Raw genomic sequence first — 14,755 nt, 5'->3', positions numbered from 1 at the left:
TTTAAAGGTGTTTGAGGCATCTGTTTGCTGCCGTGATTAGTCAGGAAAAAAAGCTGGAGTTCAGCAGCCGTGATGTTTGAAGACTGCGGCATTAATCAACTTTAACTCTGCTATTTTCACTCAAGACATTTCCCGTGAACTTGCAAACAAGAACAGGGAGGGCGGGTATCAAAGTACAAAAAAATCTGCTTTACTTTGGAGAGTTTTTAAATATCTATATTTGGATTTCTATCTTTCATTTTTTGATTAAAAATCTGTGCTACTCCTACAGTTTCGAAACGGCTCATTACGAAATATAGAGTAGTGAGTCTTAGCCTTTACGTCCTAAAGGTCTGCCTTCCCAACATCAGGACCAACTTTGACCTCAGTAACTCAAAAGAAAAGTCCTTTACATCAGCACATAACGCAGACGTCAGACATGATGACGACAGAATAAACGCATCTTCACATAGCACTGATGAAAAGGCAAAGATTCTCATTATAGTGTCAGACTCTGCTGCCTTCTGAGAACCCCTCCTCCCTCTCTTGTCCAGGTATCCGACCTTCTACCTGAGTAAATAATGTGTTTACAGATTTCACATCTCTTGCCACTGTTATTCACTAAAAGGATGTAGACTTAGGGTACAGTTTTATCAATCCCAAAGCCTGTTTCACTTTGTGTTTAATCTGGCTGGAATATAACATTAGCAAAGAAAAAGCTACTTCACAACTAAAGGAATAATAGCCAAGATGACTCCGTGCTCACCTCGTCCCTTGAAATTGTTGTTTGGCATTATGAATACCTACTAACTTAATGATGATGGTCTCCATATTATTGATGATGATGATGGTTGTGACGATGGTTTTTGTTTGATAATGATGACTTATAAGATGGTTTCTATACTGATTAGAGCTCTCAAGAACTGCCCTCAATGTTGTGCTTTGCCTCTGTTCACTTCCTGTCAGCACCTGTGTGTCCAATCAGACTCAAAGCTGATCGTTTGCTCTTTGACATTGTTCCCTTTTTTCTAGATCCTTGCTTGTGTTGTACTTACTCTCTGATGTACGTCACTTTGGATAAAAGCGTCTGCTAAGTGAATTGTAGAATTGTAGAATTATACTCCATCCTGGCGCAGTTAGCGCTGTTAGCTAGCTCCCTGCTAGCTGCTGGTGGAGGAGGAAGGGATGGATTGGGGAGGAGTGGAGGCCGTGGGCTGAGGGACAAAGGAGGTACATGTGCTAAAGTGCAACATCTACAGGACATCTGATCTGAAAGTGGCATATTCTTCCTCAAACAGCAGTTATGTTTGCTGTGTACTCGCTAACATGAGCACAAAAATGAGCGATTCATTGAGCCGGAGCAGGAGCAGAAGAGGTTCCAACATCCAGCACGTGGCTCTTTCTGAACCCTGCACATGCCATCCATCCTGATCTCCTGTATGCGCTGTGTGTGTGTCTGCAGCCGCATTAATGTGTGCTGTCTTACTCAGGAGGGTGTGCTAAGCCTGGCTTTTCACAGTCCATCAGGATGATCTCCGGTAGATGTTAATGAGCTTTCCTACTAATGTGGGCTCAGTCGTCCAACTGGACAGCTTTCTAAGGATTGTGCAAAGCAAAGGGCTCATAGAGTGATGCTAACATGCTGTATGTGGAAAAACATCTGCAAGTCCTTTTGATGAATAGTGTTTCTTTATATACTGCTTAGTATCTTTTTGTTATAACATGCCAGTACTGATGATTTATGATGTTGGTGAACTATTTGTAATGTGACACTGCTTGTGGTGGTGGATTTTCTGCATTAAGGAAGAAAGGGTTGTTTCCCTCCAAGCTCTTTGCAGGTCTAGTTTGATCATGCCGTTTTTAAGTTTTATCCATTCATTAGTTCTTTTTGAGTACAAACTGAAGTCATGATTTACATGAGCTGTAGCCACACAACTATGTTTCCTTTAAAAACAACTTAAAACAATGCTTGTCCAGACATCTCTGGACAATTTCCATTCCGCATTTCTTCTCCGACCAATATCGAAAATGTATAAAAACACAAAACCAGCTCTCGTTCTCTCAGCCAAAAGAAAGAGGTATGGGTGACACAGCTTCAGGAATCACTTAAATATACAATTCTCTCCTACATATGTAGGCAAAGTAAGTATTATGAAAACCCTGACTTTATCTGTACAGCAGCAACCAGCATAGACAACAAAGTCCTCAGCATCTGTAATTAGTTATCCAGAGTCTTTTTCACACACGCACTCCTGAAAATTTTCAGAAAATGTCAGAACCGCCGGCCCCTGAAATCGCCTTTTCACACGTCACTCTCAGCAGGAGATTCTCACTGTCAGAAGACAGAGGGAGGTTCAGTACATGACTTAAAAAAGATTCTGCAGAACGGGAGTCTGTCACTATGATGACATTACTTTTATATCACTGCTACTTGTAATCGTTGCGAGCATCCCTCCGACCTTGCAGCAGCCGCAGGATTTGAGCCAGCCATGCCTGCTTGCGGGTAATTTTCTTGAACCTTCTTGCAGAAATGAATGAGTCGCTGGCAGGATGAAGTTAGAGTGAAACATTTTGCCGTCTGGATTCACGCATGCAGCGCAACCCTAAACAATTTTGGGGAAATTTTCAGGAGTTTTGTGCATGTGTGAAAAGGCTCTGTTTTCAGTTTTTGAACCTGCATGTGTTAGATTATTTTAAAATAACTCAGTCGGCTCTACATATTAAAACACCAACCCAGAGGTTTCACATTTTGACATAGTCAGCAGCATTTATGTTTTAGAACTTAAAGAACCTGAGAACCTCTCTCTCTCTCTCTCTCTCTCTCTCTCTCTCTCTCTCTCTTCCACAGTGCAGTAAGTTGTCAGAGATGGGCTGTCTTACAAAGCTAGATCAAATTAGAGATTTGTTTCTTGATATTTTAATGTTTTACACAGTTAAATGTTCGTTCAATTTTTTTTTTTATTATTATTTTGCCGTAAACAAGTTTTATTGAAAATAATTAAAGGCCTGTTTCATATTGAATATTAATTAAAGTTTTACAGGAAGTAAAAATTAAAAATCACTGAGTCCTCAAGAACGGGAAAATGACCTTTAGACAACAAAAAGTTTTTTATTTTTTGTAACATGCTGTAAACATGTTTATTTCTATTGTTAAGTTTGGGCATTTCATATAGATTGTTATGCATTTGGGGTCAGCCTCAAGTGGTCAGTCGAGGAACTGCAGCTTGTGCCAGTTAAATTATTTTATTTTTTATTTTTTTGCACTTGAAGATTCTTTTTGTTCATATTGACAGCAGCTCAATCAGATGGAGTATACTGGTACCTGCTGGAAGGAACCCACATTTATATTTTTTTTTTATTTTTACATGTATGTGAAACATTTTTTTTTTACAAAGTCAAGCGTGTGTGTGCATCTCGTTGTAAGTGTGAGCGGGTGTGTGAGACTGTTTGGGGTTGGAATGTGACGTGAGAGCACTAATCAGAGCCAGCTGGGGCCAACAGTGAGATTAAAGTTAAAACACAAAAACAATCAGCTGGGATAAGTATACTATCGCTATGGGTTTCTGCCCCCATCCCACCCTCTGAGGGCGAGAGAGCGAGAGAGGATGGATGGATGGGGCTCCTCCGCCCGGCCTGCCTGGCACAGACCCTCTGATTAAGAGCTCCTTTGTGTTCTCTTTGATCCCCTCCTCTCAGAGTCTCACCACAACATGCACATGACACACAGACCCACTGCCAGTCTGCGCCACAGGACACGCTTTGTATTGGTTGCTCTGTGTGTGCGAGTGTGTTCATATATATCCACACTTTAAGATAGAAGGACTGGCAGAAAATCAAGCTTGATCTTTGCCTGAAAAGAAAATCTAAAATTCTGACCTAAGATCCTCTAACTTACTTCAGACCTTCTTCCTCAGCAGAGTTGGCATAGCTCAGTTGTTGTCTAACATTTATGGAAAGGTAACACTTACAGGTAATATGTTGAGGACAGAATTACATTTCTGCAAATGAAAAATGATAGTAAGAAGACAAAAGTCATGTTTCCATTTGACAACCATCAGTTCAGAAGGCAAGACATGACGTAAAAAAGACGCTGTGGAAATCTAAGATAGCTGACAAAGCACTAAAATTACAGTTGTTTGCGATAATATCAGTGCTACGTGTAATTGGACATATTAACAGTATCAACTAACAAGTACTAAAGAACATAATGCAAGCAGACAAGAGTACCAAGCTGCTTCATTACGTGCAAAAAGACCAGTCCAGGCACGTGCTGGTTGCATGATGTAAATGGCATCTCCCGCTTGCAGTCATATTACCAGAATATTACCTGCTATGTTGTGTGTTCACACATTGGCTCACCCTGACTCTATGCAGACATTTTTTCAGGGACATGGCAGGGAAAAGTCTGTGTAAAGTCAGGGTAAAAAATAATGTGGCCGTTTGTGTTCACACATGCAGCTCACCCCGAAATGTTCCAGTAATTTTCAGAAAATGTATTGCAAGTGTGAATACGGCTCATGTGAACATCTTGACTTCTCCTGACTTTCAGGCCTGCCCTGAACCTGGGCCAATCACTGTCAGTGTAGAAAGCTAAGAAAATGTATTCGAGGAAAATCATTGTTCCACCTCACCCACTCACCCACCCCCCAATAGATCAAATAAATAAAAGCATAACAAAGGTTGTTGTTTTTTAAATGTCCATGCTGTGTTCAGTTATTTGGATGAGGAAGTAATTTGATAGAAACCGGAATGATATAAGAACTATTAAAATAAACACTGCATGTTGAAATACAAAATCATTTGACTTTAAGATAATGACTGTTTCAAGGTATAAAACAATAATGTGACAGTGTAAGTGAATATAAAGTGAAAGTTTTAGGTACAATACACTATATTTGTTTTACTGCATGTGAAGCTAGATTCAGCCTGTGTGTGAAAATGAAAGTGTGTATGCTGCAGCCTGTGTGTGTGTGTGTGTGTGTGTGTGTGTGTGTGTGTGTGTGTGTGTGTGTGTGTGTGTGTGTGTGTGTGTGTGTGTGTGTGTGTGTGTGTGTGTGTGTGTGTGTGTGTGTGTGTGTGTGTGTGTGTGTGTGTGTGTGTGTGTGTGTGTGTGTGTGTGTGTGTGTGTGTGTGTGTGTGTGTGTGCTGCACTGTAAGAGGATTAAAGGCCTGTTCACAGCCCAGGCTGCAGACCAGACTGTTTCTGATCATTCCTTCTGTATGTTCTGATGAGGTATTAACTCTGCTCTGTATTATATGTGTGTCTGTCAGACTGTGTGAGGAAATATCCAAAATCAGCAACATTTTTCTCCCTTGTTCAACTCTGCCAAGAACAACTCCCACCCCCCCACCCCCCTCTCTCCCCCTGTCTAACTCTCGGGCCTGAAAAACCTCTCCGTTATCTCCAGCTGTGGCATCTGCTGCTGTTTTACTGATAGCTCTTTCGTCTCTGTATCTTGCGTTGACTTGCACTTTCTTTTGAAGTTTGGCCCCTGGTGTCGTCTCTGAACACAGCTCCCGTCTCAGCGGCTGCACTGAGTCAACACCAGCAACAGAACGAACGACTCGGAGATTAGGCTGCACACGTGTCGATATCTGGAAGCTTTTTTTGTCCAGAACATTTTAGTGTAGTGATTTCATAGGGAAGTTAAATAAAGCCTAGGATAAAAAAGAAACAGCACACTATATCCAAAAAGTAGAATTTAAGATATTATCAGCTTTCAAATTTACAAAAACCCATCATTTGTGGCTTTAAAGACATTTTTTAACGGATATGCCGCTATTTATTGGAACAAAACATTTATCAGCCGGCTCAGATCTGCCATCCTTTAAAAGCCCATATCAGTCAAACCCATACAGTAGTTTCCATTTCTTCATTGGCCTCCCTCCAGAGCCGCATTATCTACACATCACGTCGCACAAAACCGCCTTGTAAATAACCATATTACTTTACCCAGTGACATCAGCCCCAGAGGAACAGATCCCCAACATTAGAGCGGCGGGGGATTGTGTTGGGGGCGTGAGAGGTTAAGACGTGTTGAATAGCTGGTAGGCGTCACACAATGAGGTGGATTAGGCAGCACTAGAAAGGGCCTTTAGGGCTTTACTGGGGTGTTCAGTAGCTTACAGCGCCTACAATAACACTGCAACTGTGCACATCCAAAGCTGGGGCTGGCAAAAAGGCTAGCAGAATGGGCAAGTGGCTGGCAGCCATGTGGTCATGAGAAGCAGGTAACAGGGAGACCGTGTACCTGATTCTACTTTATGCATTTTGTTGGAGGTCTCCGGACACCCCTGAAGTGCTCCTTCAGGAGTGTCTGGAGGAGAGGAGTCAGAGAGCAGGAGGTGCAGAGGAGAGGTGAGGGCTCAGTCTCAGCGGCTCCAGCTCTTGTTGCTGCTTGCATGCATGGAGCTGTGGCTGGAAAACGATATCATTACAGATGACCCATATTCTCACAGCTAAACCTAGCACTGTGGCGTGAGCTGTAATACTGTAAATTCAAAGCCATGTGGGACAGAATTTTCTTTTTTTTCAAGTGAAGAAGAACACTATTTGATGAGTTTTTGTTGTTGCTTTTACTGCGTCCTTTCCTTTCCTAAAGTCTGCTATCAAACTTTAAAACGTATTGTCACCAGGGAAGCATTTCACCTTAACCCATACCAAAACCAAAACACTAAAACCTCAAATTTAATATGAATATTCAGGAGATCATAGAAAGCAAAAGAAACTGCAAAATAAATAAAAATATGTATGAATAAAAAAAACAGAGAGCATGTCTCAAAACCTCTGCATGAGATCATTCTCTACATGACCTGCCTTCATCTTTTTGCAGCAGAAAGCTTTGGTTTACATCTGTTGTGTCATCATGTTGGGCATCTGTTAGTGAAGACATTATGTGCAGCGTATTGCATTTAGCATGTTATCATAAAACATGATGGCAGGAGGGAACTTTTTTAGTTTCAGCCTGGCTTCAAAAATCAGATCATCAGACGACGCACGAGTGGGCTGAAATTTGGCTCGACTTAAAATCGGGTCAGAATTGCCCTAAAATCGCAAATTGTATCCTTTGTTGAAGAAGAAACGACACGCTGGTGACAGATTAAAAATGGAGGAAAGAGAGAAAATAGAAAACCTATTAGAAACCTCACTGGATACATTTCCAAGAATTGGCCTCATAAATCCACAAATGATTTTAAAACAAACCAGCAGCTTCGACTCTGCCTGGATTACTGCAGCATTTGAGCCCTGTGTGGTGTTGGGGAATTAAACAGGGGGAAAATTTTAAGGTGGGGGTGGGGGGGGGAGCTGGGATAACACCACACAGTGGCACATTGCGTGTTAGCGGGGATAATAACACTCTGGCTTGTATTAGGTTTCCTGGGCTGAAGTAAGAAGCTCACTTCCTGCGTGCACTCTGTGACAAAGACAGAAACTGGCTCCGAACATCTGCAGGATGTGGTAAACTCACACTGCGGTTTCATGTCTGTTATGACTGTATGAAATTTGAAAAGACTATTGAGCTAATTAGAGCTCCTGTTCATCTGAAGGTCATGGATGTGCTGTACAGTTTGACAGACAGCAGAGAGAATTAATAACATAATACTCTGAAGTCGTCAAATCTGGGAAACTGTTGACCACAAATTCAAGCTGCAGAGAATAAATCTCAGCTTCTCTTTGATCTGTTTCACACTGTTTTTATTGTCAGTGCAGGCTATCATGTCAGTATCTATTATCACTTTTTTTTTACACATTAATTCCCATAAAAAATCCATTATCTGTACCTAACCAGTCTCTTTTATTTAAACCTTTGGTTGTTCCAACTCTTCTCTTGGGGCAGGTTCAATCATAAAAGAAAACACAGGCTGACTCCACTAGAAAACCAAATCCATGTTAGCTTCCTTACTATGACAAATGGGACCTTATGTTTGTAATAGTCAGCATCTAAAACATTTCACAAATATGGTTAAATCCAAATTTGAAATATGTTCATGCAAATAACCAATGAATCAGAGTGCCATGTGACTCGCAATATGAATGTTTCCTTTAAGACAGAGGGCTAGGGAGAGACTCATTTCTGATATTGATTATGTTAACAGCAGCTAATAGCACCGAATGTGAGAACACAAACACATTGACGACTCATTACTGCTAATGAGCTCATTGGTCCTGTGGACTTTAGTACAAGCCCCTTTGATAAATGCATGGATGGTCCTGAATATTTTTTTTAATGTCTTCCAGCACATTTCAATCAATAACACTACCGTTGCTTTTTTTATATAATTTACTTGATGCTGCTGTTTAGGTAACAATGAGCAAAAGACATAAAACAAAAAAAAATGATTTTATGGGTTTCTTCTGCTTCGAGATGCTAAGTTAGCTTGATATCATCTCTGCAGTCTGTGATGCTACAGTTGTGCTATTGGCCAATAGTATGTGGCCTGTAAGCTGAATGAATTGAGCCCAAATGATCAGTATATAGAGGGGATGTGTAATGACACCTGTCAATCATTTACACCACAGAAGTGAATGGAAGAGCATGCTAGGGATGCTACAGTGCCTGAGCTGTGAAAAATAAGCCCATTTAGAGATATTGTGTGTTTACTCTTGTCACTATCAAGTTCAGTTGCTACTCTGGGTTTCACCAAAATTTAAAACCATCTGCTTGTCATCTCTGTTGTATAAGAAAGTGAAGAAAGTGAGGGCTTAGCTCTACTAGCCCTCCCGATTTTATGCATTTTTCTTGTTTTATTCCACTTCTTAAAGTTTGAAGTTGTGAAAGTATGGACCTTTGAACATTCCCCTCGTCTGCCTGCAGCTGCGAGCAGCTTGTTCTATGTAACCTGCACTTTTCCTCTCTTGTACGTGTATTATCAAATCCCGCTCTCAATTTGTCGATGACAGTCTGACTCTGTCATGGATGCACACGGCTGCACATTCACAGGGCGTGGACCGCTGTCAGCAGAGCAGCCAGGCAGATTAAATACAGCAAGGCTCCTGATGGACGTCACTATTCACTACATGCATCACGGTCTTAATACTGCGCTGCCACTTCCGCGCACGCCATTCTGTCCGTACATCCACGGATATGGTTTACAGCATGTAATAACAGTAATCGGTTCCTTATGGCCGTGAGACATGAGCCGGGCAGCTTGGTCAGTGCACAGTGAGGGATGTTGGAGGGCTGTGGAGCAGCGTGACATGTCAGAGAAATGTTTGGTGTCACTCGGAGAATGTCGGTAGATGTGGTCGATTTGGTTTTAGTCCCAGAATAACTGATGAGATAATCCAACAAACGAGGACTCCGTCTGATTGAAACATTCCTCGTTCCAACATGTCTTTTGAATAATGCAACTAGAAGGGGAAACTCCTCCTGGGATATCCTTTTGTTGACCTACTGTCTGTAAAGTAAAGTGAAAATGCAGACCACCATGTGCACTTTGAAACTTTAAAAAAAAATCCTATGATATGTCATGCACTGTTTGATTTGTTTGTTCGTGTATGCAGACAGTTTGTTGATCTGTTGAACTGTTTGTCCAGATTATCTGACCTACATCATAACTCAGCCCCACAGAGTTCTGCATTCCTGCTGACTGCAGGGAGGTCATGTTGTGACTTCAGATGCATGAAAGCATAAATAAAGAAATGTTTTTTCTCAAACAAGTGACCATGGTATAAGCAGGATGACGCCCTGTTCATTGTCAGGTGTTGATGCACTCCATGTTGTCCATTATTCCCTGGTAATGAACACCTTGTCAGCCATTATTCCTGACTTTTTTTGGAGGTGTAACTGAAAGTGAGTGCATTTGAAATAGTGCTAATAACCAATAAACATCTTTGGTTTTGTTTTATATGCTTGAAATTTTGTTTGATTTTGAGTTGTTTTTTGTTTTTTTTACTAACTTTTAGGACTTTGAGATGTTTAAAATAAATTGTTTTAGCCTGTTTCCACAGTTGTTTCTGAGAGTTTGTAACACAAGCAGTCTTACTCGGCACATGCCGACATGAAGGAGCGCAAAATTCAAAAGGCTTGGACTTAAATCAGAAGTGATCTGATCAAAGAATGTAGAACTAGACCTGACAGAAAATAAGATAAGATACATCTTCCAATAATCCTGGAGATAATTCTGGTGCCAGGTTGCTCCAACATTACAGTACAGAAAAAGAGTAACACAAAGGAGCATCAAATGTGAGTGAAATACAAAAAGATCAAGTTTATTATGAAGGAGAAAAAAAGCAGAGGCATGGAGTGCTGCATGGATGTTGAAAATGTTTTAAAAATTGATAAAAAAAAGAATGAGGATCTTAGAAGCTGAGTCCCTCAGAGGGATATGAATAAAGATCCTTTAATTCATCAGGGCTTCAGATTCATAAAAACACGTTTCAGCCGAGATGAAGGCCTGTATGACTGAAACATGTTTTTATGAATCTGTATCCCTGATGAATCAAATACTTTTTTATTTACACACGTCTGAGTGCTGATGTCTGATGTTTTTTAAAGTATTTAGTTAAGTATGATAAGTTAAGTAGCAGAGTAAGATATGTACCACAGTAATGGGATTATTGACAGTTCAAACACAGACTCAGACTCCCTTTATGTTAGCTCCATGTAGTGACCACACTGAAAACACCTCAAGGTCATAAAGAAAGGTGATGATGATGATTGCACATGATAATAATCACGATAAAGCCCAATGGTGAAAGTTAGTCTTCACATGACCTGTGCACCACTATATTTTAATTGTAAAAAGTATTTTTACACGTGAAATAAAATCCAATATTGGACAAAATATGAGAGTAATCATTGCACATAATAATGGGCACAATACAGCCCAGAATAAAGATACTGTAGTGTACATTATACACAAGTTGTGAAAATGATTGCATATGATATGAAAACAGTACTGCTCTTATATACTAAATTTTCCCTGCTGCAGAAAGTGAAGGTGTTATTGTTTGATTGCTACAGGTAGAGAAAGACCTCCTGTGGTGTTCTGACCAAACTGCAGATTTAAAATAATTAATAATATGAATACATTTCATTTGATTTTAAAGTGTGAAGGCTCTATACAAATCTTTAATACGAACTTAAGAAGACTAATTCTCTCTCTCTCTCCCTCTCTCTCTCTCTCTCTCCCTCTCTCTCTCTCTCGCTCTCTCTCTCTCCCTCTCCCCCCTTGCAGAGCTGCAGAGGGAGGGCAGCATTGAGACCCTCAGCAACAGCTCGGGTTCCACCAGCGGCAGCATCCCGAGAAATTTCGAGGGCTACCGCTCCCCTCTGCCCACCAACGAGGGCCAGCCGCTCAGCCTCTTCCCCACCAACTTCCCCTGAGGAGACCCACCTCTGTTCCATAAACATCCACCAACACCCGGCCCACCTGACCCACCTCTGCCTCCCTCCCCTCCCCTCGCCTCCCGACAAATCTGACTCTCTGATGTGTTACACTGAACCCAAACTGTGTCTAGGATTTCTGTTCTCTCTCACAGCTCAGTGTGATCACAAACAGAATCAGTATTTTATTACTTAAGTCTGGAAAGTTGGATTAAGTCTGCAGAGAGTTCCAAATATTTTGACCATTTTAGAGATTCAAAAAAATATATATAATTTAGTTTTAAAACTTGAATTGCTTTCATGTCTGGATGAAAACACCTCAGCAAAACACTGTAAAACTAATTTCTCTTAAAGTTAACAGTTTTAACTGTCGCTGAACAATTAACCAAATTTGCAGTTTCCACACAGAGTATTTTCATACAGCTGCAGTCGCCGGGGAAATTCCATTATTGTCAATAACAGATCTTCAGTTACTCTGCCTGTTACCTTCCTTGTTGTTTTCAGAGACCAGCCGTCCTCTCCTCTCCTGCAGCTCAGTCTGCCGTGTCCTCCGCCCGCCATCATTCTTTTTCTGTGTGTTTGAAGTTTTACGGTGTGCCTATTGTCTGAATGAGCCGTAAGAAAGGGAGCGCAGACGGAGGAGAAATGTTTATTCCAGTCAGTGACGTGTAGCAACCGTGTGTGTGTGTGAGTGTGTTGCTGCTCGCTCGATGTTTTTCATTAATTTTGGTCCTGTTCTGCCTTTGATTCTCATGCATTTGCTTTTGTCTAAAAGATGCAGTAATGACATGACACTATATGTAGGTTGCTACGGTAATTTTGATGTTTACGCTGTGATTGAGAAATGTCTCTGTGGATTATTTTGAACCCCAAAACCTCGGCCTTGCAGAGTCCATTTGAATTGAGGGGAGTAATGGACTACATGCTGTTTTTTGTACGGTAGCAACTTTTGACCAAAATCTTTTATCTGCCTCTAAAAAAAATTATGTATTTTCCTTAAATGTTCTAGCTTTTCCCGTAACAAAAATTGACTTTGATAATCAGAAATCCTTTTATTCACACACTTTGCCTGTTAGCAGAATGTTTGACTTGGTGAAATCTTAAATGCACTATTTACAGAGTCACCTTAGAAAAAAAACAACAAAGGTGAAATCAGCTGTTTTTAAAACCTGGGTCGTCTTTTTTACAGAGTGTCAGCATCTTATCTTAATGACTAATGTGTGCAGAAAATGTTGTCTAATGAATTGCGTCAGCTGGCGGGCCTCAAAACACTCCACTGACAGTTTTTACTCTTTATCACTGACTGACTCAGATTGTTCTTCTATTTGTCTGACAACATAACAAACAGGATCCATGCAGAGAGAGAACCTTTTTTTCATTAAAGACAAATATAATTCTTTTAAACCACAAACATCTGTTACATCAATCTCTTCAAAGCCACCAGACTCCATTGATAAAAACAGTCATTTTACCTCTCAGAACATGGAAGATGCTGATCTACTGCTGCCTCTGTCTGTAAGTTGAAGATAACACTTTAAAACCCCCTGAGTCACATCACAGCAAATATACCCAAAAAGCCGATACAGTTGTGGACCTGCAGCTCCCATGTTCTGCGAGGTCAAGTTGATAATAAAGAAATTAAACCTTTTTGTTACTCTATTCAAAGCCAGATTCCATTCACAAAAACATTGATTTGACCTGAATGAGCGAGGACCTTGTTTGTATACCTCGGCCTTCAATGGCTAGATTGTTTGTCTGATCGTGTGACTTGACTTCAGTGTTTTAAATGTTTGATCCTGTACTGTTTTTTTAAACATCAGCCGCTTCTTCAATTCTGCAAGTTAAAGGGCCTGATTCTTTAATGGAGTCTGGTAGTTTGAATCAGAGAGCGATGAACGCCTGGTTTCTGGTTTTGAAAACATCTTCTTATTTCTCACACAAAGGTCTCTCTCTCTTTGTAGGAAATCTTTCTGTAATGTTGTCAGACACTTAGAGTGACAATCTGAGTCTGCTGGTGGAAAAAGAAAACTAGATTTTTCAATTGGTCTCACTCTGATCAGGTACATTTGTTCTGAAAGAGAACATATCCACAAGATAGAGCAACCTACAGGAGCAACTTAAAGATATTTGTTATTAATTTAGACCCTTAAATCTGTTTTAAAAAGCCCCAGGTTGAAAACACTTGAATTCCCCTGTAAAGATAAACACAGTGTACAATCCCATGTGTGAGTGTTGTGGAGCTGGCTGCATGTCATGAAGGCCTGTTGTTACTCGGTCACTGATTCTAGTTTGAAATGAGAGCAAACGCTTGTTGTTGATTAGTGAAATACTGACTTGTTTTTGCAGCATTCATGCAAAGAAAAGAACATAATAAAAACGAAAGAAAAAGGAAGCTGTGCATCTCTTTTCTCTCTCTCTCTTTCTCTCTGTGATTGCTCCTAATTGTGCCGTTCAGATTTCAACCGCGGCAGTGACCATCAACACATAGTCCCTCTGGTAATTAGTACCATATTTTTTAACAGGCAGTAAAGTGTTGTTAAAGGGACTTTTTATGGGCGACTCTGGCTCTTTGTTCTGGAGGGAGTGGAGGAGCGAGAGGGCATGTTTGTTTCTCTGCTAATCAGCACAAAACTTCAGGGTCCAGAACTCTCTCTTTCTCAAAGTGCCCCGTTTGAACTCCTTCAGATTCTATTAGATTAGCGCTGGATTACTCTTCGTATGCTTTATTTCATCTCATTGATAGGTTCATAAGCTACTAGTCGTAAAGTGAACCAAAAAGAGAGGGCTCAGGAACTTTTCCAAACTGAACACAATTAAATCAATAACTTATTACAACTTCAAAAGCTTGTAAAAGTTTGTGAATTACAAACAGTATGTTTGCATTTATATTCGAAACTCAAATCTGTTCATCATTGTAGGACAACAGAACGAGTACATAAAAACAGATCCGTTACAAAATGTGTTTATTTAGGTTTATATGCAAGCACTCCTTTCATAAAAATAAAGGAGAAATCAGCTCCAGCTGGCAGATTGTGTCGAAGCCACTTCATCCACTTCTGCAACAAAGTCAAAACTGAATGTACAGCATTTACATGAAACTCTTTAATTCATCCCAAGATGTGAAGACAGACGTTTCACTGTGTTTCATATTAATACATTTACATTTACATCATGTTAAGTTCTAATGTAATTTGAATTTCCCTCGGGATCAATAAAGTTCCTATTTATCTTTCTATTTGTGATGTGGGGGAAATCTTCATGGCAGCCTTGAAGTGAATTTTATACATGTTTAAATGTAACAAGCAGAGAAAGACATCCTGCTAAATGTGGACAACCCTGAGAACAGTTGAGTGTTTTATCAGACGTGTAATCCAGTCATAGACTGTAAATATAAAGAACACAGCAGGCTCTCTTAAAGACTCGTCCTGATGCAAATAATCATTTAA

At 40.3% G+C, this 14,755-nt stretch overlaps 1 protein-coding gene across 2 annotated transcripts in view; it reads left to right on the top strand.

The window, feature by feature from the left end:
• The window catches only part of bcas3 (BCAS3 microtubule associated cell migration factor), a 337,447-nt gene extending 323,746 nt beyond the window's left edge, over positions 1-13,701 (top strand). For both annotated transcript variants that reach the window (XM_061046080.1, XM_061046078.1), the window contains one exon: positions 11,161-13,701. In XM_061046080.1, the coding sequence (XP_060902063.1) occupies positions 11,161-11,309 (149 nt within the window). In that variant the 3' untranslated portion in view covers positions 11,310-13,701. The remainder of the gene's footprint in view (positions 1-11,160) is intronic.
• The last annotated feature ends 1,054 nt before the right edge of the window (positions 13,702-14,755 follow it).

The sequence above is a fragment of the Labrus mixtus genome, chromosome 9 (assembly GCF_963584025.1).
Source record: "Labrus mixtus chromosome 9, fLabMix1.1, whole genome shotgun sequence".
NCBI classification, from domain to species: Eukaryota; Metazoa; Chordata; class Actinopteri; order Labriformes; family Labridae; genus Labrus; species Labrus mixtus.
The sequence above is the reverse complement of the archived record's forward strand: the minus strand, read 5'-3'. Positions and strand labels throughout refer to the sequence as shown.